Source organism: Micropterus salmoides, unplaced genomic scaffold, assembly GCF_014851395.1.
Source record: "Micropterus salmoides isolate LMB-PRFRI ecotype aquatic unplaced genomic scaffold, ASM1485139v1 Ms_hic_scaffold_8, whole genome shotgun sequence".
Lineage (NCBI taxonomy): Eukaryota > Metazoa > Chordata > Actinopteri > Centrarchiformes > Centrarchidae > Micropterus > Micropterus salmoides.
The window spans coordinates 4878887-4906192 of NW_024044570.1; the positions used below are offsets into that span (position 1 = coordinate 4878887).

Sequence of the window (27306 nt, forward strand, 5' to 3'; positions counted from 1 at the left end):
AAATCCCTTAAAACAGAAGCTGAGGGTTTACAGAGCAGGATCAATTCAGCATTAGACAACAATAACAGTCAGTGTGGGACTGGTATATGTACGTCTCTAACATGACTTCCACGTGTAAACAGCGTCATTGTTTGCTCTCACACACTGGCTGATAATATCTGACACCACTGCTGCTACTGGCACCAGGTCTGGTCGGCAACCAGTTTGAAATGAAACATCGAGATGAAGCATCTGACCACAGTCACTAGTTCTTCCACCCAAGTCAAACTCACAGCGTAATACACGGGGGAAAATGTACCAAATGCACACGAACTAGTCTTTTGGGATTGTAAATTTGCACAACAGCACTGTTGATCACACTCACGAGATGTTTCACAAAACTTAAGAAAAGTAAAGTTTCTAACTCTGCAGAAGAGACTTTTTTTTTTTTGCTGTCTTGTCTTTCTTTTCTTGTTTTGTGTGAGGTTAACATTACCTGTCAAATGTAGCTTGTTGGTTCTCGCTGGTTTGCTGCCCTTATATGGGTTTACTGGGGCGTTTCCCTATAGTACTTGCAAATTGCCTGGCTCACACACAAGATCAAACCAATTCATCAATTTGGCTGTCAGTGCACGTTTCATAAATCCCATGCAGGATTTTCTTATTTTCCTTTTATTGCTTTGTGCAAGAACAAATTTAAGAGAAAAATAAGAAAACATTTATGCATGAGGCTCATTATCTCACCTGTTCATCAGACAAGAAGAATAGCTCATTTGTGATTTGATAACCTAGCTCCTTCCATGAAGTCAAGACGGGAGAAGTATGATATCATTTATGTTAAATATCCCACCTTTGCGTCTATGAGCTTGTATGCTTGCTCATCAGTGTGTTCACATGCAATGATTAGTGTCTTTTAACCTCCGCATTTCATTTTTATGACAAACGCCTGCAGGGTGAGCACAAACGAATATGCAGGTTCACCGACACGATCGTTTTAACGCGATAACGACTTTCTGTCAAGCCCATTACAAACAAACACACATACACACACACCAAGCTGCACTTAGGACCCAGTTAAGAGCTATTTCAGGGACACCTTCTATTTCCTCCTGCTAACAGCGTGTCACCACCTCTCGCCATTAACGCTTCAATCTGTTTCATTAAATGCTAACGAGCGCCGGCGAGTACCGGCCGCCGCCACACCAAATTACACAAATACTGCCATAATCAGCTCTCAGTATGAAGCTCTTCATAGCACAATGCTTGGCCCGCCAGCAAGCAGACGCCATCCTCCTCTCACAGATAATGAAATGATTTGTAGGTGAAGTTAAAAAAGAAATGTGCATGTGTGGAAGGAAAGAGGAAATACAACAGAAGTTTGGAAGAAATAAAAGACGCATAAAGGGGAAGTAAAAAGAAAATTCAGAAAAACAGGACAAAAGAAACATTTAAGATATAGGATTATAAGGGGGCAGCGTGGTGGAGCAGTGGTTGTACACAAGGTAAGGTTGTGGGTTCAAACCCCGGTTGCCCCGGCCTTTTCTGTGTGGAGTTTGCATGTTCTCCTCGGCTGCTCCGGCTTCCTCCCAACGTCCAAAGACATGCAGGTTAGGTTAATTGGTGTCTCCATAATTGTCCTTAGGTTGTTTGTCTATGTGTGGACCTGGATGCATTGGCGACCTATCCAGGGTGTACCCCGCCTTTTGCCCCAAGGTATGCTGGGATTGGCTCCAACCCCCCACGACCCTGTACGCAGGATAAGCGGTTGACCCCACAAGTGTTCACTGAAATCAAATGCATTAAACATGCTTGTCAAACCTCAAGGATACACAAACACTGAATGTAAACATAACTGTGTTTACAAGAAAACACCACAGGGCCCCTTTAAGATGGGTACATGAGGGGAAGGAGGGAAGAACAGGGAAAAAACTAAAATAGGAAAGAAAATACTGAATACTAGAAGAAAGAAGGGGAAAAGAGATGAATAAAGATTGATAGGCGGAGGACACAGATGGGGACAAGTGGCAGAAAGGGAAGCATGGACAAAAAGAAGAAACATTGGGTGGAGGGAAGAAATCAAAATGGGAAGACGGGCAGACTGAGTGATCGGAAGAGATACAAAAAGGGGGATGAATGATATGACAACTATGTTTTTCTGAAGAAAGGAGAGTCTCCCATTTAGTTTTTTCTCTCTTCCCTTTATTCCTTTCTTTCATTTCAACCCTCCTTTCTTCCCTCGTGTGTGTTTTGTCTGTATCTCAGCAGTGCAACCTGCACGCCGTTCACCTGTTTCCATCCTACTGTATTGTTTGTGCATGTTTACTCTGTAAACAAATGAAAAAAATATTTGGAAGTTTCGTCTGAGATCTGGTTTTTCAATCCTGGATTTCTTAAAACTTTGGTCAGAAAACGACAAGAAGGAACAAACAGTGGGGAAGGTCGATGTTAACTCTAACATACACGTCTTGAGATCTTTTTCTTCTATTTCCATGCAATGCTCTTGTTCTGATGGCACTAATTGTTAGCTCTTATTGCTCCCCCTAGGTAGTTATCCCATTAATGCCCATTAATGCCCATTAATCGGAGTAGATAACAAAAAAATAAGAGAAGGTTAATGTCATAAAACACCTGAAGATACCAATACCATACTATATCTTTAGTCTGATCTGCTTTTGTTTTGTTGAAGTTTCATTTTTAAATAATTAAAACAAAACCCAGTGAGAATCAGAACCTACTGATGGGGGATGCTGGTTTCTGGATTCCTCCTCTGCAGTTTGTGGTTTTGTTCTGCGTCGGTGGGATCGGTTTATAGGACTGTCCGGTGGCTCGGTACATGGCCTGGACCCACAGCATCCGGTCCTGCTCATCATCACAGGCAAACATCACTAGGTCGCCCTCCTTCACCGCGTTAAAAAACACCCGGCCGCCCTGCAGGCCTGAGGAGGAGGAAAGCGAAAGGAAGCAAAAAAACAAATCAATATAATAAACAAACAGCACAAATCCCCATTGCCTGGAAGTTTCATGAACTTGGGTAAACGTTTTCACATTTACTGTTGTATTGCTCAGTCCTTGTAATGTGTGTTTACTGTTTATATGTGACAGTTTTTTACTGTTTATTGTTTTTAATGTTAATTGTCTTTATTGGGGAGACATTCATGTTCTATTATAATCTAGTACTCTACTCTGAAAAGTCTCCCGAGCTGCTGAAGGGTTGGTAAATTAACCTTCCGAAGACACCAACACTGTGGACTCTCTTACACACACGGTTTCAAACTCACCTCTATCTCTCAGCCTACCCATAATTTCAAGCTGTTTTATTTATTGTGTTTTCTACTACTTTTACTATATTTTACTTCCTGTATTAGAGTTTGTTTTTCAAAAAGAGTTTCCAAATAAAGTCGATTCACATTTTTAGCTTTAAAGTGTTCCTACAGCAGTGTGTTTTCTGTATGCTGTTCCAGTGAACATCCCTGTGTGATGATGATGATGTCAGTGAGACAGCTCAGGTGTGTCTACCTGTCTGGGGGTCGCAGTAGTCCACCGTGTAGCCCTCCAGCTGCATCAGCTCCTGAGGCTCGGCTTTCTTCTCTCTGTAGCTGCACATGGCGAACGTGTACTGACTCACCTGCAGGACAAAGGCACACTGATGAACCTGACTGTCTCTGAACCAAAGTCCAGACCTTCAGGTGAGACTCAGATCCACTTTGACTGCAGCAGGTTTCAGGTCTGTATAAATACTGTCAAACATTTTTAATTGGGACCTGACACTAAAAAAAACACAACAACAATGCCTGCGGCAGTTTTATGGAACAAACTATTAACTCAAAGCACCAGTTGTTTTTTCTTAAAATCGCTTTTAACTTTTATGGCTCTTACAGTGACGGTTACATTTTAGTCACTGTGTTCAATTTGCTAAAATTAGTAAAACCCAGCAGGTAATTTTACAGTTCAACACATACCACTATTTTGAAGATATGTTCTATCCTGCTGAGACGCTACATCAGCCAAAAGTATGTGGACAGCAGAACCACAGGCATTGATGTGCTGCTTTAACAGCCTCCACTCTTCTGGTTTCAGTCTTTCCATCAGATGATGAACCTGGCTGTAGGTATTTGCTCCGATTCAGCCACAAGAGCATTAGTGAAGTCCAACGCTGATGTTGGGTGATCAGGTTCACAGTCGGTGTTCAGTTCATCCCGAAGGTGTTTGATGGGGTTGAGGTCAGGGCTCTGTGCAGGCCAGTTCACAGCAAACTGAGTAAACCATTTCTTTATGGACCTGGCTTTGTGCTCGGTTTCCATTTGACAGGGTTGTCCAATGCCCACATATTGGCCTTCTTCAGTTATGTTTTTTTCTATAGATAATAATGCTTTCACATTTCCCTTACATTGTGCAAGTGAACAGATGTTTCACTTCCTGCAGACATCTTGATTTGGTAGACTGAATAAAGCGGTAGCAGAATATATTTCACACCATCAGGATAGAAAACTCTTTGAGGATTTTAGAAATGTTGCCAAACACTCAATCAAGCATCAACATCCTCAGTAAGAATCAATAAAATGTAGATGACACTCAATTTAAAGATTCTGTCATTTGATGCCCTTAAAAGGACTTTCGATCTGGTGCAGAGTTAAGAAAAGAAAACATTTAATTTACTGTCTGCTCTTGCCCTCAGAGATCCTGAGTGATCACTAAGTGCTCAGAAACTAAATAATGTTATGTGAAAAAGTGTAAAATAAAGATAAAAACTCAATTAACTTTGCTTCAGCAGGACTAAATACCTTTTTTTTGTAAACACATTTCGAGTAGAGTGACTGATGTGAGATGATTTCTCTAACATAATATAGTTTTTTTTAAATCTACAATATCAAAAAAGGAAAAGAGTTGTTGAAAGAGAGACGCCTCAATGTGAGCACATGTTTTCTGTGAAGGCTGACGGTTTGATCTAATTTGTATTAAATAGACGCAAACTTTTATTTCATGTCAAAAACCACACTTGAGACAGATCTTTTCTTCTACAAATAAATCATTTTCAGTCAGTTGCTGTAGATTTATTCCAGTTTTACTTTTAACTTTTAGTCTTTCCTTCCCAGCCTGTAGCGCCTCTCTGATCTTAACACACAATTTCCAAATCAATCGTAGATCAATACATGTCATCTGATCTTGGTCAGTTTCTTACCTGAACAAGAACAAAATATCTTTTTTTCCACCGTTTCCAGACTCTCTGGCCCACAGCGTACAGGTGCCTGGAACACAAACAACAACACGACGTCAACCTAAGAGAAGAAATTTGAGTTTGAGTTTTGACTCATTGTTGGTGAGGTTTAAAACTTTTATACTGATCAGTTGGGAGAACGATTTTGTCACCAATGACTGTGCAGAGTGTTTCTTAAAGAGCAAACTTGGTCGGTCACCAAACACAACAAGAAACTGACAGACAAATAAATAGGAATAAAACACAAATGGACAGTGTTTTACTTTCTCCCTTACAAAAAGCATGTGTGAAATTTCTCTCTTTACATGTGAAATGTCTGAAACCTCACGAGGGGAGCAACTAATGTTTCATTATTGATTGATCCCAGTTTCTGAGGGATCAAGGCGACGTGTTCACATGTCTTGTTTTATCTGACCAACAGTTCAAATCCTAAAAGGTATTGAAATTATTATGATATTAAAGAGAGAAAAGCTGCAAATCTTTGTATCAGAGAGGGAATCTGCATTGTTGCATGAAAAATTACTTGAATGATGAATCGCTGATCAAAATAGTCAACTCTAAATTCATCAGATATTTCACGTGTGATATTATATCCAACATCAAAGTTTTCAAGAGTCAAAAAAGCCAACCATTGCTCTGAAACAAAAGGACATCTGAACATCTTCAATTTTATAGCTGATGAAGATCATGTGATAAGATCGAAGGCTCCAGAACAGCTACCAAATGGACATTGAGATGAGATTGCTTTGTCAAATGTGAAATGTGCTTCATGTGCGATTGTTTTTGTAAAAGGCTCCTCCCTCAAAACAGTAATTTGTGGGCTAAATAATGAAATAAAAACATTTCATTTCTCCATTTTAGTCAGTCTTTCTGTTTGTTTCCTCACATAAAGCATTTGCCAACTTGAATAATTAAACTGACAACTGCGATATAGAACGTAACTTTCCCGCTCAGCTATGTCATTTAAAGCTTCAACGATCTATCAAATAATCAATTAGTCAATCAACAAAAAAATATATCGACTACTCAATTATTTTGATCATTGATTAATTATTTAAGTCATTATTAAACCAGACCTGCTCGGTGGATTTTGTTTTATACCGTTGCTCACTGGGTATCTTGACCTCTGAAGACATGGATGGAAATATTTCACTATATTCTGACAAATCCGACTGAAGATAAATAAAAAAATTAATCAACGGATTCATCGATAATTTAAATAACTGTCCTCCCTCGTGCATGCAGGTGATAGTCCACACAATAAGTAAAAGATAGTAATGACTTTATTTTCTATATAGCTAGCACATTTATTCTTAATTTGAAGCATTTATGTACATTTTATTAACTCCTGACACCTTCAACACTGTTGAGATAGGGAGTTTTTTGTCGAAGCAACATTTTCAGGCAGCTATTGAGACTTCTCACAAATAATGCTGATGCGTATAAGCTGAACAGTTAAAAACACAAACAACCAGGAGCCATTAAGTGTCTTCAAGGATCAGATTGTATCAGGATTTTAAAGCTCCTTGATGCGTGTCCTCATGTTTTCTACCACAACACCACATTATGTCATTACTGCCCCAGCTGTGAACATTATTAACACATTCATTTCCTCACCAAATGTGAAACTAAAAGGAAAAAGTAATGAGTCCTGAGCCGAGAGAGGCCGTGACACCGACAGCAGCTCATTGAGGAAGTCTTGAGGAAAATGGAAGAATGACCAGCATGGCCTCTCAATCAATGGCTGCACCCGGGCCTCCTGAAGCGTGGGATACAGGCAAGTGCAAGTGAGGAAAATCAATCGATGGCGAGACCTCTTTCTTCAGCCCTGCCGCCCACCCTTATAGAAAAGGCCTCCAGTCAAGGCTGCGGCACGTCTGGACAGAGAATCTGGGCCATTCTGCACGACTCCAGGTTAACATGTGGCACCGCTCGCCGGCCACTTGTGAAAATGATTTGGCCGTCTGTCCTCCTGCAGGGTTTCAAACATCCATTCAGCCGCACGCCGTCGCGATGATGGACTGCAGACGGCAAAGAGTTCACTGCAGGCATTTAACAGTCCTCGCTGCAAAAAACCATCCATCTTTAACTGATCATTTAGCTGGATATTCACTTAAAGGCTTTTTTCAAAGAGTTATGAGACATTGGACTTTTTCTATTAAAACTATAAAGACTACAGCTTCCCTTATTCCTTGAATGGTCTAGAAATGATTGTTTTAAATTAATCAGAATAAGGCTGATCACTGCACCACAATCATGAATTTTAACACTTGTCATTATTTGTGTGACAGGTTACGTAAACTCACCACATGGGCTGATTTTGGTAATTAATTATAAGAAAACACGTTTTAAGAATTAATAATAGGTAAGATTATTGCAGTGGCATCTGCGGAAATTATCATTGTTTCATAGATTTAGATTTTCTTTTTGATTGTCTTGAATTGATTTGCATTTCCACATTTTATGATGCATGTATCAAAAATAAGTTTCGTCTCCCGCAACATTAACATTGCCATTTTAGAAAAAAGGGGAATCAATTTTGAAACTAGTGACACCAACAGAAATGTACTACAAATGTATTTGAAGTGATCTTTTCCAGTTTTTGTAGATTTACTGCAAAAAATACAGATGATTTTCACCAGGTTTAAGTTGCCAAGAGCTTGTTCCATCTTCTGTGAGGTGAAATAATCTCATCATATTGGCTGATTTCTTCCTTTGTTTAAATAAAAAATATTGTTAGGACGTAATTAGTTTGTTTTAGCAGCAGCGCACCTGAAATATTCCACAACAACATCTTCAGCATTCACATAACAAAATGTATATTTTATTAGAGCAGATTTTAACCAGATTTTTTGGTTCCTAAGCATCAAAAAGTAATTTACAATCCTGTGTCATAAATATCTGTCTACGTTGCCAGATATTTCTTTATTCTTTTAAGACAAACAAACAAAGCTAGTAATTTCTACTGGGGAAGGGAGAGCACACAAACAATTTCATTACAGTGAGTTTTTTGCTTTCACATGAACGCCGTTTTCATTTTTTGGTTGAAGAATTCATTTGTGAAAGCAAACCTCCCTAATAGAATTTGTTAAAAAGGTGTTATGCTTCTGAATTTAACAAAAACACAATAACCAGAATGATAAAAGAATCAACTGCAGGCTGCATTTCCTGTTATTTTTAAATGGTCATAGTAAGATGTGACACATTCACATTCAATACAAGTAAAACAAAGCATCTGACCTCCTTAAAACACCTGATCGGAAACAGGATACAGAATAAATATTTTCTCCAGAAAATAAATATTTTCTCCAGAAAACAATCCAAGTATTTAATGATCACAAAAGGAGGTAAAAGGCTCAAGATCCAGTTAATTTCAGTGACCCTTTATGTAATTATAAAAGAACTCCATAACCGCTGACAAGTAAAATATTTCTTCACCGTCTACCCAACGCACAAAATAAAATAAAAAATACAAGAAAACATCAAATCAGAATGCGTTTCCAAGATGTTTTCCTATTTGTGCACTTTTTCTTTATCTCAACCTTTTTGTCAGCCCCTTTTTCTTGGCCTTTTACAGGATTCATGTCTTTAATGTGTTCAGGTTCCTTTTTTTGCTCTCTGAACCCAGGAAAAACTAAAAAACCAATGTAAAAAATGTTTGGACTGGCTTGTTCTCCTTTTTTGTCCCTTTAACACACATTCCTGCTTTAGTTGGCCTCTTTTTGGTTTTTTTTTTTTCTTTTGACTTGTGAGGAGTCATTTTGGTCATCTTAAAATATGCAGAATTCTTTATCAGAAATTCATTATACAGGCCCTGTTTGCCCCGAGTAAGTCTTTAGATCAAAGATTCACCATGAAAACAGCATCAAATAAGGAGAAAATACCAAAACAGAGGATGACACCTTTTAGCAGGTGAATCACAAATTGTGTATTTAACAAACCAGAAATGACAGAAAGACAGTTTAAACACATGAAGAAGAGCTGGCTGTAAACCAGAGATGGAGCTGGATTCACATGGAGACTTAAACTGACCCCTTGTGGAGTGTTTGGAAAACTGCAAATGATATTTATCCTTTCTTGTCTATTACTTCAATAACTACCCCAAGAAACAGTGACCTCTTTGGAAACGCATGAGAAGATCAGATATTCACTTAATCTCATACATTCAGGATGTGTTAAGTTTAGTTTAGCATAAAGACTGTAAGCAGGGCGGAACTGATAATAGTTCAAAAGAGAAAAATCCACCTTACAACTACTCCAAAGATGTTTTGCAGCCTATACAAACACACGATAACGTCTTCATTCTCAAGTACACCTGTTTGTAACTGTACTTTAACCTGACAGTTAAGAAGGGGTTTTGGGAATTGAGTTAGCAAAGACCTGAACTGATGAACTGTCCAACCTGTACACCTCTTTTTTTAGAGACAAAAAGTCAGAAAAATTATTATTCAACACAGAATATTTGTATATGAAATGTATCTTTAAGGAGTAACTGGATAAGACAAGAGTTAAGAGTTTCTCTTACTATCCGAACATCACTAAACGTTGTCTTTGAGCCTTCTGCTCTCAGGGTCACTGACAAATTAGGCTTTTTAAAAACCCCAAACACTAAAACCCTCAAACTGTGAAGGCAAAGTGTTGACAGCGCCCGGTGAAATAAAGAGGGGAGGTGAGGGAATAGTGGATAAGATGCATGGCTTGGTGTGGGAGACCTGTGTCCAATTTCCACTGCAACAGATCCACCAGTGTGTCCCTGCAAGACACTTAACGGCCAGTTGCTTCAAAGGCGTGCAACTTTGGATATATATAACAATTGTAAGTAGCGTTGGATTAAAGCACTACAGAGAAAATGCACATACATTTAACATTGTATTTATGTCCACATAGATGAGAACAGTACAACGACAACAATATCGGAGGTGCAGTAGAGCATATTCACCAGTGCCATAAATCTTTACAATACAAAGCATACAGCAGTAACAACGTCTATGCCCTATCACAGTATTCTGAAGTCCTTTAAGCCGCTTTATTGGGTATCCTAAGTTGCTGAAGCCTTCTTACAACCAATGTGTTAATATGTCCTAAGTAGATTTCACCTATAACCCAGCTCTAACACGGTATTTAATGACCTTGGTCGTAAAGGCTTCCTCAAAGCCAAAGTCAAAGGCGCAGGCCACCTCTAAAACAAACACCGACTTGGACTCTTCATTGACCAATAAAACATCTGATGTATTGGCAGGAAAATGTGAAAAATAGCAGGGTTACGATCAGAGAGATGGAACCTGGAAGGTTTGACACAGGAATGGTTGCGCATTCTCATTGAGAGTGGACAATTGTTTGACATTTCCTTTGTTATGAGGTCCTCTACTCTGTCATAGCATGCCATGTACAATCCTTTGTAAGCATAACAGCCATTGTTCAGTGTGGTGTGCTGCAAGCAACCAGTGATCTGAGGATTAGAAAACCTGATAGAAAGGCTGGCTCTGATGGAAAGGACTTGTAGTCTGGCTTTTACTGTGAATTGGACAATGTCTTAATTGAGCACAATGTTCTTGAGGAAGGACTGTGACACATTTGAGAGTTAGGTTTTGCTGCCATCTTCTGGCAGAAAGTAATAACTGCACAACATACACATTACCTCAATAGGCTTTATGTAATTGATCAGGTTTGCTTGAATATAACAATGTAGTGACAAATAGATTTTCATTTCAGCTTGGAGTTGTTTTATCTGTCTAATTCACTGATTCCCTACATATACACAGTCTATGTTCCCTACACATTTTTTCTCTAAATTAACAGGAAGAATTGCAACAATTTGCAAATGTAACTTATGTAAACAAACCTTAAAGGGCATCAGAATTTATTTTTGAGTAAGTTGTTGTCTATAGTCCTTGGTGATAAAATACCAGTCAATCAATATGGGAGTGGGTAGATAGCAATTTTGCATTTTCAGTTTTGCTAGTGTGTGGAGTTATAGCTATCATCTTGAATCCAGTTTGGTGGTCTGAGTCAGCTTTTTGGGGGATTAACAATATTCAAGCGTAAATTAACTTCTATAAGAACTAAAACTAGTCCCAGCGTTTAAGGAAACCCACCTCCCACTGACGGATATGACGGTCCTGGTTGTATGACAGCCAACAGATTCTGTGCCCAGAAAATGTCACTTCATTTCAGGAGAGCTCTCTGACAAATGACCTCTCTGCAGGTAGAATTTTTACAAAAAATGGCATTAGCTTGGAAAACCTGGGCAAACCTACTGATATAGGAGAAGACAGAAATCAGCCATTTGACCTCTAACTGATAAGCCCTCCTTATTGGTCAAAATACTTAAATATCACAATGAAAAATAATATAAGAATATTATAAAAAAAGTATTTTTGATCTCTAAGGCTGAAACATCAAAGAAGAGTTCAGCAGTGACTGAAATCAGTGAGGTAATTTCACAGTTTCTCTGACTGAAGTTAAACATAAATTCTATTATTCTTTAATAAATAAACTTTTCAGTGTCAACTTTTACTTTATACTATTCTTTATATCTTAATTAACTGCAATATATTATATTGTATATGGTTTTATAGATTTCAATTGAATTTTGAAATAGGGGATAAACAAGCTGTTATTATCTCACTGTGATCTCATCCTCAGATTCACAGTTTCTGCTTCCTTTCTTTAACCAGCAGGTGAAGCTGTTAGCCTGCACACTGAAACAAGCACACACTCTTAGAACTTTTTGAAAAGCTTTCCTTCATGTTTGTTTGTTTTTGTACAAAATTATTATTCTTTTAAAGCATGATGACTTTATTGTGTTTGTATGGAGGAAGTCTGAAGGCTTATACTTTGCAAAAACATGTTAATGTTTGTTAAGCTCGGCCCACTGTAGAGTGTATTTCCATTTAGTTACAGAAAACACACGTCATTACAGGCAGACATGTTCGCTGGGAAAATCTAAACCTCTGTGCAGTTTTGTTTTGGAGGCTGATAAATCTTCAACCTTGTGGATCTGTTACTCAGACTGGACTTCCTGGATATCATTGTTTTACCCGACCTGAAACAACACCCACCCACCGACACAGCCCTACGTTTCTTCATTTTCATTGCAGGACTTTCCTGTCTGAACACCCACTGTATTGGAATATAAACAATCACCGTATGAATTTTCTAAGCTATTTTCTCTCATGCGTCCAGAGAGAGTTTAGAGGTACCAAATAATTCAGAGATGCACAAAACAAAAGTACCATTCTTCTCGGCAGTAACATTGGCACAATCACCTCTACCTCCTGCCAAAACCTGGCAGACCCTCAGCGTATTGTCCAGCTCTACAGCTCACACCGCTGCCTGGGAGAGGACAGCCCCTGCTTCCACAGAAAATAAAGACCTTGCCATTGGCAATGTCAAAGTTTGCGCTTAAAAAAAAAGTCCAGTCTATATCAAGGATAACGTCGTCTTTGATTTAAAGGCACCCTTTTTCTTTTCTAACATTTTCCAAAGAAGTTGGATTTAAACTTGTTTTTTGAGAGGTCTACTCTGCATCATTACACAAGGATAACAAAAATTACATAAACATAAATTACATAAAAAAACAATCAAACTAAACAAAACAGAAAATTCTGCTATAATGCCACCTGTCTTTTTTAGAAATTGATCTGGGATGAAAATGACTTAATATGTTTAGTTGTCCTTCACAAATAAATGGATATTGACGCAATGGCAGTGGGAGAAATGTAGAAGTTAGTTAAACTATGACGCTGAAGATAAACAGAAGAGTGAGAGGAAGAGTTGAGAATGGAGGAGGAAATGTTTTGTTTCAAATAACCAGGGACTGAACAAAGTAAAATCAACAACTTGTCCCTGCAGAGGTCTCAGACTGGTTGCTTAAAAATATCAATCTGGTTCAACCTTCTTTCTTCTTAAACACATTTTGTATATTTCTTTCAGGATCTGGCAACCGTGTAGAGGACTAGACACTGTGACGTCTGCAGACTCACCCGCTGTGTTTCATGTTGGGGGGTTTGTCCATGCGGACGGCCAGTTTGATCTTCAGCTCTGTGTCCTGGCTGTTCTTGGGGACGACCATCCGGTGGAACTCAGCCTGCTTTGGCCCGTTCGTGGTTGGATTCAGGACCACCTAAAGGGGGGGGACGATGCATAGCAGAGGGCAGGGATTGGTTAGCAAGTGTAATAAAAGGTCCAGAGTCTGTAGGTTCTTCTGTAAACTTTTACTTTGCGCCTTGGATACATAATCCACTAATCAGTGTGCAGTCTTGTTCAACACAATCATTAACATTGGTATGAGAGTAAAAACTTTACAGATGAACTTAAACAACACCATCCACATGATAAGGATACAGAATGTCTTGGTTACAGGTCTCACAGACATATCTTAAGACATGTGTCTTTGCTGTATCCGTATCAGGGCCAATTAGGAGTGTATTAATTGGATAGGCTACAGGTCCTGAAGCAACAGATCAACATTAAATACAGTTTGTTTGTCAACAAGCATTTCCACCATCAGTTAAGCCCCTGATACTTGCTTTTTAACAATGCGCAAGCGTGGACAGGCGTCGGCGACACAAACGGCATTGTTCACATATTTGCCTGCGTTCTTTGCATGTACCTGAAGGATTACGTGAATCAACTAGGGGGCAGATCAGGGCCGGATTATCACTCAGACACCAGATTATCTTCCTTGACAACCTCTGAATTTGCACATCAGAAACAAACCAAGCATAGCGACCCTTGAGGAGGTTGATTTTAATGAGACATAATCTCTGTAATTGCGGACTAGCTCCAGGAGTTTTATTGTAAACATCCTGCCATTAATCTCCTTTTTATTTCTTTTAAAGTCTGCCACTGACCTTCTTCTTCTTTTGCATTTAATGGCAGTTGGCAAACCAACTGCATAACGCCACCACCTAGGCTGGTGTGTGGAACTGTAGATTGCTGCTGTCGGTTCGACATAACGCCCCCACGTTCATTTGCTAACGTTGTAATAATTTCTTGAGTTGTGCACAACCTGAACTCAAAAGGAACGCAGGATACGTGTGGTAGCCATCTCGCGTATGCGAATGCGTAATTAAGAGCAAGTACATGCGGGGCTTTACACCGCTTATAAATTCCATCCAGTGAAGATACAAATTTTAAAAGTGGGATTGGTGCCCCGTGAGAGTCTGCAAACCAGCAACCAAAGCTTTTTTTTTTCTTTTTTTTTGTTTTTTTTACTGTGGTTTGTCTTCAGGGTCCTTCACCTGCCTGCTTCCAATGCAGCGCGCGCACACACAGACTGAACTGTCTGCTTTCAACTCAAGTCATTGTTCTGCTCACACAAAGTGGTTGTGAGTTAGTGTGTGACTCATGTTAACATTTCCAACATCAGGTAGGATGTCTGTAACTTTCGAAATTTGCAGCTCTGTGACCAACTTCACCACTTGCCGTTCAATCATAATCAGTCAGTAATTAAAGGGTTTAAACCTTCACAGATGATTTCTCTTGGGGAGGTCTGATTCATCAACTCCTCAGTGATTCTGATCCTGTTCCCTCCCTGTAATGAGTCTGTAAAGATTCTCTTTCCATAAAAGTCTTGTCATTGGAAGGAACATTACAGTAAAAGACACCTATATCTGAATGACAAGAAGCCATCACTTTAGAGGACACAGCGTGTAGGATTTAGTGGCATCTAGCGGTGAGGTTGCAAAGTACAACAGATTGAATACTCCTCAACTCACCCTCCCGATTCATGTTTTCAGGCAATGAATATTAGAGAAGCTACTTTTTCAGCAAGTTGATTGGTGTCTTATCTTTGGACAAAATTTCCACGTCCTCACAATGAAACTTAAAATAAATCTGCATCTAAAACGTGACATTTTTTTATGATTGTAATTAACTTAGCATTGAACACTGAAGACTGTTAGCATTTCTAAAATCCTCACATCACTCACAGATTCAAAGTGACCAGAAGGAGAGTCACAATAACACGTCAGCTCCAGTTAAAATTCTGAACCTGCCTTTGTGCCACTGGATTATCGATGCTTTCATCATCACATATGGCAAAAGATTTGTGTCCAAAAAGGACATGCACTTTTAAAATTAGCTATATTTTATGTGTGTTATTATTCACCTCCCCCTTCTGCTGATGTTGATACTGATGCTTACTGAGCTGGTGCTTTCAGAACTAACAGGGTGTAAAAGTGAAGGTTTCAGTCTGCTGCAGATATCAACACAGATTTACAATCATGTTTGCCTTAATGTAAAAATATGACCCAGTCAGTTGAGTTGTTAATTAGTTCATTATTCAGGAAGACAGTTTGTTTGACACTGAGCTCCATTGCTCTTTAGTTTAACTGCACGCAATGAAGTGTTTAAAATGCTTTAGATTAAAATCAGACTGACAGGGAGTTACAAGCAGTGTTGGGCAGTAACACGTTACTGTAATATTATTAGTTTTCCCAGTAACTAGTAGTGTAACAGATTACTTTTCTAAAACAGTAATATTATTACAGTTACTAATCTGTCCTTGTAATAAGAAACTAGTAATGTAATACAATTTCTGAGTAACTTGCCCAACACTGGTTACAAGTTTAGACTATATTGTTGTTACACCTTTAGGGCTGATTCATTTTATCTGTAAATTTCCCGGATTTTCAGGATCTATTATATGAATATACCACAAATATATGTGGTCAACAAATAAAATACTGACTGGGCATTTAAGAAGAAGATTATTACACCAGTTCTGGTTGAGAAAACAAATGTGTCTTGTGAATGTACATGTGAATGTAGGAGAAAACCGAATTTGTGTATGTTTTGGTTTTCTCGTATTTGCTTACATTTATGCGAGGCTGTGTATGTATTTAAATCAAGACTGTTTTATACGTTGGTTTGGTTTGTTGCTCATTAATGTGTCTGAATGATCACATGAGAGATTTAAATGACACAGATATGAAAATAAAATACCATTCATAACCTCTGAAAAAAAGCCAACTGTATCTAAGTATGTACATATGTATTTAAGTACTTATTGACCTGATTCAAGACTCTCCACTTATTTGACTCAGATCATAAATAAATATTAAGCACATTTTGTGTTGCTGTGTGTGCTGTATCTACAGCAGTCAGGTTGTGTGGGTTGTGTTTGGTTCAGTGTAGGTGGATTCTCACCCGGCCCAGTTCCTTGTCCTCCAGAGCCAGGACCCCGGTGCTCTCGGTGAATAGCTTCACTTTGACTGAGGGGAGAGGGTGAGTCGTGGTGAAGTCCCCCTGAGTCCCCCACCTGAAAGACATAAGGATCCTCTTTAAAGTTGGCCAGACACTGTGTGTTTTTATTGATCTTTTACATTGTGTTAACTCACACGACACATTTTAATCAACCTTTTGCTCACACTGGACAGATCAACTGACCGGCGATAACGGACCAGTTTGTCTGACAATTGCAATAGTACAAGAAAGAACATCCGCAGTGAGCAGATAGATGAGCTGTAGGCAACAGGCTCTTACTGTGCTTTGTCTGATCCAACACACCTCCAACACATCAGCATTTGGTATCGGTCACACCTAATTTAAAGTTTTAATTAGCTCCGCTGAATCTTAGCTGATATTTTCTGGTTTTTAAATCTCACATGGAGAGAGGATCTTTTGAGATTGAGTCAGGCTTTGTGAGGATACAAGTGTTTAGGTCCCAAAATTGTCATGAACCAGTGTTTCCCATTAATCAGGGAGACCATGGCGGCCTGCCATGGTCTAATTTGTTCCGCCAATGAACCCAAAATATTTTCACACATCTCATAACAACATTATAGTTGTGTTTTGTGGGCGCTGCTGTGAGCTCGCACGCTTTTGCACCAAAGTAATGCATTGAACTTTAAAATGTGCACAATTTCCTTTGGGGAGGGGGGCATGTCCCCGCACCCCCCAAGAAGGTCCGAGACCTACCCACCATAGTCTTTTAAAATGCGATGGTTGCTTAGCAGCAGCTCCGATGGCCTGGTGGTGCTCGGAGTGCTCCTGATTGTGGGGGAGCGGTGAGGTGGGGGGGTGGCAGTGGGGCTGCCAGAGGGGCCCCGGCGAGGACGGGGGATTGTTGGACTTTGGGTTGGGGCTGCACTGACCTGCCTCGGGGGTGTGTGGGGGTCTGGGGCTCGGGGCTTTGGAGCCTCTGCGCGCTGGGGGGGCCGGGCTCCCTGCACTGTAGGGAGGGATGCCTCTGGCTGGGCTGGGGGACTGTTGGCCTGGTTCTCCCGCGTTATCGTTCCCTGGCGGCAGGGAGCTTCCCGGCACGGCTTTCTGCTGTTCTTCCTTGGGGCGGGGTACAGCTTCCCCCGGGACATGCGGTCTGGGGTCCGTTGCGCTTTGCGGGGTCGCAGGGTGCCCTGGCTTCTGGGGGTGGGGGTCTCTGCACGGGTCGATTGCGGTTTGGTGGGCTGCGGTGGGATTGTGGGGCGATTGTCGATGCATCTTGATGCATTATGCTTTTTCCCTGGGCAGGGTCTCTGAATGGCTGCTGGGCGTTTAGTTTGTGCATTGGAGTCCGGGGGGGGGGGCATTTCCTCGTTGGCTTGGAGGGACCAGTTTGCGTCCCTGTTTTGCTTCGTTGGCCTCGGATCCATGCTTCCCCATTTCTCTGTGGGCCAGTTGTTGGACCCCTCTGGATACTGAGGTATATAGTTAGTTTTCGGGATGTGCAGTGTGGGTGCGGGGCAGGGCTGTGCTCCGGTTTGTTCTGGGTTTGTGCCTGGAGTTCTCGGCCCTTGACGGGTGGGTGGGTTGTTGGTGGCATGCAGCTGAGCTAGTTGATTTTGCCTCGTTGCTGGTTTGGCTGGTGTTGCACGGCGGCCGGGGGGCGTGCTGGGCATGGGGGATGTCGGCTGGCGCCGGCGGCCTTAGTTTTTTTCTTGGCGGGTGCACGGTGACCTGTGCGGCGCGTTTGCTGCCGGGCTGGGACTTGCTGCTGGTGTTTCTCTCTGCTGGCTTTCGCTGTCGTGTTGTTCCATTTGCTCTCTCGTTTGCCCGACCTCGCACGCGGGATTCGCAGGGGGATGCTGGGCATTGGGTGTCGCCGTGCTCGCGCAGTGTGCGCGTTGGGCTCGTCACTTGTGCATTGGTGTTGATGATTGCGTGGCATTTGGGCATTTTGGTTGTTCGCTGCGCGGCGGTGGGGGTGGGGGGGGAGCCACTGGTCTATGTTGTGTGAGTGCCGCAGTCGGTCCGGGTGCTGCTCTTCCGCGGGTTACGCTTTTTGCGTTCCGTCGTCATTACGTTGTCAACTGGGTCGGGGTCTTCCGTGTTTGCATCGCGGTGCATCTGGGAGTCTTTGTTTTTTTTTTGATTGATTTCTTCCTTTTCTTTCTTCCACCCCTATTGGCTACTGGGGTTCTTGCCTGCCTGTTACAGTCGTGGCGTCCCACTCTTACTAACAACTACATTCTTTAACAGGCTTATGCGCACACACATTTTACACACACACACATGTACACACACACACACACACATACAGACACATTCACCCACACGCACACAGACACACAAAGACACAAACAAACTTAGGTTGTCCCTGGTAGAATTATTCCTGATGCTTTTCTTTCAGTTACTTATTTAAATTAATTATTATTCCAGCTCTCGTGGCTGTGTTGTGTTGCTTATTCAGTGTGTGTGACTGTTTCTTGTTTTAATTTTTCTCTTAGTTGTCTTAATATGTCAGCTGTTCATTGCTGCTGTTCGGCTGGTTGTCTTTTACTCTTATTATTATTTTTATTTTTATTAATTGTTTGTTTTTGTTTGTTGTGTTTTTCTCCTCCTCCCCCCTCTCTGTTCTATTGCAGGTTTCGTTGCTTTCTGCAATTGGTGTTTCCCACAGCTTTTCCCTGTTGTCCCCACCTTCCATCCCCCTTCTCTTGCAGGTGTTGTCCTTTCTCTGTGCTGTCTGTTTGTGCCCCCCCATCCCCGTGTCTGCCCCCCTGTCCGACCCGGTGACAAATCAATACATAATTAAATAAATAATAAAACAGACAAAGGAGTATTTTAATACTCTCTTGTTAAAGTAAAATCTGTCTGGCACAATATGGTATCCAGGTCATTATACTCTATACCAGGCTGCTGGGCAGGACAGGTTTAAAACAAAAACAAAAAAAATAAAACAACACTGCATGAGCACAACCATCAGAGAGCCTTCATGTGTGTATCTTAGTATGACACACTGTTTGTTTTCAATTTGTGCATCAAGCAATTCATTTTTTAAACATGAAAGGCACATATATATCTAAATAGGCAGGATGCTCAGCTGGTCTGCCTAATTTAAATCGGTAGTAAGGTGTGGGGTATGGGAAATTATATGTTGTGTGTATTAGTGTGTGTTTAACAGTATGTTTGAAGGTTCTCTCTGTGGCGTATAATGCCTACTTGACTGTTCTGCAAACTAATTTCCCTACCAGGACAAGTAAAGAAATTAACTGATTGATAGATTGAGAAGTTTGATTGTTACAGCAGCTTCAAATCCAACACAACAGTACAATACAATATAGTACAAATAGAAAAATAAGAATAAGAGTTATATGTACACAATATACAGATGCAATTGATATGAAAGTTGCACAGATCGCAGCAGGAAGAAGTGGCACTGTGTAGAAATAAAAAATTTAATATGATTGCACAGGACGAAAATACATACAGCAGTATAGTGTAGAGTAAATAATATATATTGTATAATTATGTGTGATTAGGAAAAAGTGAACAGAGCCCCAAGTATTACTACTGGATAGAAACAAATATATTGTACCCCTAAAACTTTGTACATTTGCAGGCTCCAAAACCCTCAGGACCAGGTGTTTTCATTCGTATGTGCAATCACTCAGACATTGTGGACTGCAAAGTCAGCTTCTACAAGAGGTCACCCTAAAAAAAACAAAAAAACAACTTTGCTCAGTTTCCTGTAAGAACATCAAATCAGGTCCAAAGGAAGAAAACAGTTCCATCAGGGTCGGCTATTATCACTTACTGTTCATCTCACGAAGACTCTAATGGAACAGAATGACGCCTACTGCTCAGGATGATGGAGACACGGCCATTATATACACAGAGCCAAGCTCCCATGATTACATGCCTTTATATGAAAACTGTCCTCTTAAGTGTGCAAGAAAGTGTGTGTGTGTGGTTGGGGGACGACGACAAGTGACCCCTTCACTTGTTGAGGGCGAGCAAAGCTAATCTCCATATCCACTTTCCCCAGTTTCCAAGGCAACATTGTGTGGAAAGGTGTGTTCACTTCACACGCACACACACGCATGCACACACATGCACACACACGCACACACACAGAGACAGACAGACAGCGTGTCTTAAGTAATCACAGACATCAGGTCTTTACTGACCTGAGATAACATCCTTAACGTGAGTGAAAATAAGACTTGTTATTACGGTTTCATTTTGTGTTTGGTTTGCTAACTTGACCTTGAGCAATAAAAACATTCACCTTTGAAAACATATTTTAGGAAAATCGAAAGGTGAAATCTCAGCTGTTTGAATTTGTTTGCAAGAGTCAGGGCAGAAATTTCTGCACTTTGTGTGTTTGTTTAAACTGCAGCCTGCAACGTCTGATGTTTAATAACCTTATGTGACAACCATAAATGACAAAATCATGCTTTACATGTCTAAATACATTTTATTGGTTGTGCTTCTTATTGTATGTCACTATGTATATAGTATTTGTGTTTTTAAAGTGTTTTGGCTCTAGGGATGGCAATGTGGGTCGATTATTCACTTTACGACAACTGCCGGATAGATTACCATGAAATTTCATCAGATGCTCATGGTGAATCCTACTGACTTTGGTGATCCCAACATTTCCCTTTAGCGATACTGGATTGACAACTGTGCTTCAGAGAGAAATATACTGACAATCAGATGGATTACCCTAAAAGCTGTAACAGATGTACACGTTATTCTTTTGCACTCACGCCACTAGCAGGGCACAGTTTTCACAGGATAACTGAAAACATCTACTGGATTAATTGGCACAACATTTTGTTCAGACATTCATGGTTCCCAGAAGATGACTTTGACTGCTATACATACATAATAAGAATTACTAATTAGTTATTTAGCTGATGCTTTCATCCAAAGTGACTTAGAATTGCTCTACATGTCAGAGGTCGAATGCCGCTGGAGCAAGTGTCTTGCTCAGGGACACAGAGGTGAAAGTCGTTGTGGGAATGCCAACATCATTATTATTTTATTTATATTTATATAAAATACATATTTGTCCATGTCTGTATATGTAAATTAAATAAAGTCATGTCAACATTTATAAAAGATTGGCAGTTAATTCTAACACATATTTTGGCCCCACTGGTGCAGCCCAGTCACTTGCCTTTGTTGCTTTGACACGTAAGTTTCACGGCAAGGAAAATAATCATCACGCGTGTACTTGATTTGTAATAAAAGAAATAGCGGGCTGGTCCTTTAAGCGAGTCACAGATGCTTGACATTCCAGAATAATTAAGGGTATTCCTAATGAAAAAGTCCTCAGTGATTAAAGAACGGCAGGAGTCATCAGAGCAATTGGACAACATTGTAATCACAGCTAATCATGTTGTCCGTGTAATTATAGTTAACAACGATGTAATTAAGTGTATGGGTGTGTTATTAAAGATGAGGGATGTGAAAGTGTGCTGCGGGCTAATTACAGCGAAGGTTACAGGAGCCGCAGTAAAGCCGGGTTTCGGCACAGGATCCCGGTAGAACAAACAGGTCATCAGGTGGCGGTGAGCTCGTCTAATTGGCTCTTTTTGCTAATTCTGGCTGGAGGAGGGCAGTCGGAAAAACACCTCTCCACCGGCAGCCAGAGCATGTGAAAGGGCAACCTCATTACCGTACGGACCCCCGTAGTCAGATGGCCAAACAGCCGTTCAGTGTATTCTTTTCTCATTTGATTACAATCTGCGTCTGTGTAACTTTGTGGTTTCACAAGAGTCCTTAAGAATTAATATTGGTACAACTCATGTCATCGTATCACATCTACCATCATCAGAAAGGTGGTTTGTATAATATTAATAACCTGGGTCTTCTGGGAAAACACAAGGGAACACTGAGTGAATACAGACCCAAATAAGCAACGTTGAGTGTTAGACACAAAATGTGATGGGAGATACGGGATTGAGTGAAATGTACCCGAGGTCAGAGAAGTGAACATATGAAGTAACCTCAGCTCAGGAGGCAGACACTGTTTACAGCAACATTCCCAGAGTTTACCCTATGAACAAATGTAAATGCTCTGTATTTACATAGCGCATTTCTAGTCTTTGCGATCACTCAAAGTGCTTATTACACTACATTGCATTCACATTGTATTCATACACTGAGCCTAAGTGCTCAAACAGAAACTAGTACCCATATGGCTAGCATCCAAGTATGGCTCAACTTCACTAGAAATCCTAACGTAGTAAGTTATCATTTTAGCATGTTAAATATTAACATGACAACTATAATCATGTTAAATGAGGGGCCAAAAGGTTAGAGAAGTGGACTTGTGGTACAGAGGGTCCCTATCCTTCTCTTTGGGTGGAGCAGATGAAAAAACAGTGCTTGCCCCTCACTCATCACCACCACTGATGTGCCCTTGAGCAAGGCGCTTAACTGCTCTGGTGGCCTAAACCTTACTGTAGAGTGTCAACAGTGAAAAAGAGAACCTGGCTCTTTACTTAGAGCTCAGCCTGAGTCTAACCCAAAAGGTCCAGTCAAGTCTGACAGTGTACAGCTGAGCCTGACCCGTCTGAGATGTCTTTTATTAACTTGCTAAGCATGAGTGTATTAACAGAGGTGGATATGGTATGGGGAGCCAGCAGAGTTACTGGCAGTTAGCCCCAGTGGCCAACAAAACATCCCCTGCAGCCTTTTTTCATAGACCTCCATTTCTGTAAAACTGTTGACAGGACTCGTCCAACTGTTAACCAGGAACATTATTAATCTTTGTACTATGCATTTTAAACCACGGAGGTTTTAAAATTAGTAAAGTCTATTGCAGGAAGGGGTGGAAATAGGTGGGCAGACAGCATCTTGGAGTCCAGTACATACATGATGTTAACATGCAGGCATTATCGCTTTAGAACGTTAATGTTAGCCTGTTAACATTAAGATTGGACTGTGTTAACACGTCTGCAAGGTAATGTTAGTATTTAGCCCAAGTTCTGCTGCTGAACTGAGCCTGACAAGCAGAGTCTGAGAAGTCCTTAGAAGGCCACAGTAAAGCATATTTGCCTTTTCCTCTGGCGCCACCCTGAGACCAAACATTTTATAACCCAGTAATGGTAAGTAGCCACAGGGGCGGACTGGTCCATTTCAGGCTGAACCGGCGAGTTTTTATTTTTCAGTTCAACAGCTGCAGTGAACGCTGTCTGCGTCTATCAGACTGGGCCAAACCAATACTTTCAATATTGAGGGGGGATACGAGTAGTCCCTCCCAACTTGGACCGCTCCTCGTTTTTGCTGAAACCTGATTGGCTCAACGACGCCGATAAAAGGAGTTTCTTTTCCATCTAGGAGGAGTTTAATCTCAACACAACTCAGCCCAGGGTGGAGTGACATGCACAGCAGAGAAGGTAAATATGTCGAAAAGAAAGAAAGAGGTAAAAGAAATGTGGTGCCAAAAAAATAAGCATTTAGAAGAAAAAAATGTTGGCACAAGAGGCAGCTAAATGTGCCAAATTTACCGACCTCTTCCTTGGTGGAAAGGTGCTGTAGCAGTGCAGATGAGGCAGGACCCAGCACAGGCACTGATAAGTAATGCACTTGTTAAATACTGAGATTATTTATCTATGCATTTATGTATAGGCATATAGGCTATATGATATATTTATATATATTATAAACAGAGGTTGAAGGATGAAGGAAGAGGAGGAGGAGCGGGAGGAGAAGGACAATGGAACCAGAAACAGTGACAGGTACAGTGAGCAGGGCTGGGTAGGCAATCATCCATTGATACAATTAGAGAAGGGATTATTGTTGGTCACTGATGTTCTTAACACTCATGTAGCTGCAGAATCAGTACAGAGCACACTGCTCTGTTTTCTGAGACTGCATTGTAGTTTTTGATATATATCAGGATTGCCTGACCTGGTCTTGTTGCAGTGGCGTACGTGCTTATACAAACTTAAGAGGCAGGTGTCCCTCCACTGCGCTCGCATAAAAGGCCTTTCTCCGTCCTCAAAGTCCCGGGCTGAATTTCAGCTAAGAATAGAAAAGATGTCTACTATTCATCTAGTAATGAAAAACATCTCATGTCTGACCAGGAACTGAAACACACAGAGGGTTTTGAGTTGAGCTGGGCTTTCCTTTCTGTGTATTTATGTTTGTATGTGATGAGGAGAGACCGACTCCAATCATTGTTACATAACAGCCTAATTTTCTCACTGTATCAGCCTCGTCTGAAGAATAAGAAACAGGGCTGAGGGCGGGTTGCCGTGGTGTTCGAGGAATCTGAGGGTCACTCCTCCCCTGTTACATAAAATGCGAAGTTTAGTCATCTTCAGTCTATGATCTACAGAACGCTGTTTGGATTTCAAAGACGTGGGTCTGCTGTGATTCAGTTTCAAGTAACTGTATTAAGGAGGCTTTTCACCGAGGTCTGTGTGTTCATTTCATCTCCAAAAGCTCTGCCGATAATCCAATTAGGGGTCAAGAGTGAAGGCTCAGCAGGCTGTAAACATGAAGCTTTCAGTAAACTGGGTATAATCTCTGATCACTCTTTAGCACAAATGCATATTACAGCCTCAGAACTTTGTGTCACACCTGGTCTATGTACAGAAACCCTTAAATATCAATGAACACCCTCAAAGTAACAATGTTCATGAGTTTACGTGTATTTATGCTGTAAAACAACAACACCATTAAGCTGCAGCAAGGCTGGATCAGTAGATACAATAAGAGTTGTATATGGGGGAGATGGAAAAGGATATATATATAATATGGACTCTGGTGGTGGATTTGAATGATTTTTTATTGATTTTTCTCCTGCCGCTGACTCCTGATAGATGACCTTTTAAAACCCCTTCCCAGTTGATGCTGTGACTGGTGTAGGCCTGGTATTCATTCATTGACAGTTGATCTCTCTTACATAAGCCAACTTGCTCACAATGACAATTCTAACATGCTGATGAGCAGGTCTACTGTTTACCAAGTCCACCATGTTAGCATAACGTTAATTAGCACAAAACACAAAGCGACACTAGTCACTACATTTTCTCCACACACAGATCACTTTTTACATTTAAATATAAGCAAAGATCTACCTTTGTTCAAAAGGTTCAACAAGGCTGACTCTTTCTTTCACGTCCTTTTTTACTCATAAATGTGTTTTGCTTATTGTTACTTCACTTTACTTGGATGTCTGACCTTCACTGTGCAGAATGATGTGTGCGCGGACACTGGAAGATGGTTTTCACAGTCATCTGCTGAAGAGGCAAAGTTTCACCTATAATCTCATTTCCAGACGTGTACGTACAAAAGGATTTTATTTCATCCTAACTAGTTTAAGCCAATCACGGCTTGTGACTTAGACAAGTGTAACGTGACGACGGGTATTTAAAGTCTGCACATTTTTAGTCTGCTTGAGACCAAACCGACACACTGAATACAGCAGGAAGAAGTAGAACTCACTGTGGTCTGGAAGCCTCAGCTTGATCTGTCTGCAACTTTTCCCCTCCCTCCACCTCCATGGTGCAGTAAACGATCCGGTTTGGAGCAACGGACCTCAGACCTGGACCTCCACGATCACAATCTGAAAAACACCGGCAGAGGGTTCAAGGTGACGCGTCTTCAAATTATTGTCTGAGCAAGCCGAAAACATTCAGTGTTCTATGATATTTGTGCTGAGTATATTCTTGATTAATCATTCTGTCTATAAAATATCAGAACAAAGTGACAAATTGCCACGGTGACATCTTCAAATGTCTTTTTGTCCAATATTGTGTCAAATCAACAGTCCAAAACTCAATGATATTTAGCTTACATTGAAATAAAAGAGATTTAAATTTATTATCAATTAACTAACAAATTATCAGAATTGGTGTTCAATCATTATTTGATGATCAACTGACCTGTTCATATGCCATGTGGAGCACTGTCAGGATTTTAAGCATTTCTGCCTCATTATCTCTTGAGAGAAACTAAATTAATGGGCACATGTAAACACCAGTTTCAGCTGTTCAACCAACTATAAGCCAATCAGAGATCACATCCACACACACCTCCAGAGTGAAGGACAGCACAACATCAGACTTGGACAGGATGTCTCCCTCGTCCCCCATGTCCAGGAAGGAGTTGTTCATGGAGGAGCGTTTGAGCTTCTGTTTAAAGTCCGGACCTCCTTTGGACACCGGCAGACTCTCCAGGTTGGCCATGAGCAGGTTGACCGACGAACGAAGCTCCTCCACGTAAAGAGGCTCCATGTCAGCAGAGACGAACTTTGGGTTTCTCTTCTCCTGCAGGACAGACATTCGGTCATAGTTTATCATTAACACAAAGGTTTACTTCACATCAACACACACTACTTTCACTAACTAAGTTGGTTGCATTGATAGTGAAAGGATAATTTCATGGGTACAAACACTAAAAACAAATGTACATCTCAGAGTCAAGGGTCACATTAACCAAATATTTTCCAAAAAATCTGAAGGCTGTCATTTTGACAGATGAGGGTGATCTACTATAATGTTAGTAAGCTAATTAGCGACTTCAGCTTCTTTGGGACTAACGTTCCCCAACTTCAAGACTCTAGCAGATCATGATTCAGCCAGAACAAAATTAAAACGGTCATGAGAAGTCGTCTGTCCAAGGCCAAGACCCAAACCCTTAAGGTGTTTGATTACGCTTAGGCATGCACTTTAGGTCCATGCAAAGACCAAGAGGAAGGTTCAGACTAGGCTAGCAGGTCAACTGAGTTCAGTTTAATGTCCTGTTAACAGTTGACCGATCGGTTTGTGTCTCTGTTTCTTTTCTCAAAAAAGTTTTGATTGTTTTGATCACTAATATTCTACTAAAGTGATATAAATAATATAGGAATTGACACATACGACTTTATGACTGGTTTAAATGTCGGGAGTCACCACTATTCTTTCGCCTCTAGTTTACCT

At 40.7% G+C, this 27306-nt stretch overlaps 1 protein-coding gene across 1 annotated transcript in view; it reads right to left on the minus strand.

Annotated features, from left to right (window-relative positions):
* Positions 1-27306, minus strand: part of cadps2 (Ca++-dependent secretion activator 2) — a 244423-nt gene that overhangs the window by 91928 nt on the left and 125189 nt on the right. The window contains 8 exon segments of the mRNA XM_038705806.1: positions 2715-2915; positions 3496-3604; positions 5159-5225; positions 13180-13319; positions 16349-16460; positions 25832-25934; positions 25937-25952; positions 26422-26655. Of these exon segments, the coding sequence (XP_038561734.1) occupies positions 2715-2915; positions 3496-3604; positions 5159-5225; positions 13180-13319; positions 16349-16460; positions 25832-25934; positions 25937-25952; positions 26422-26655 (982 nt within the window).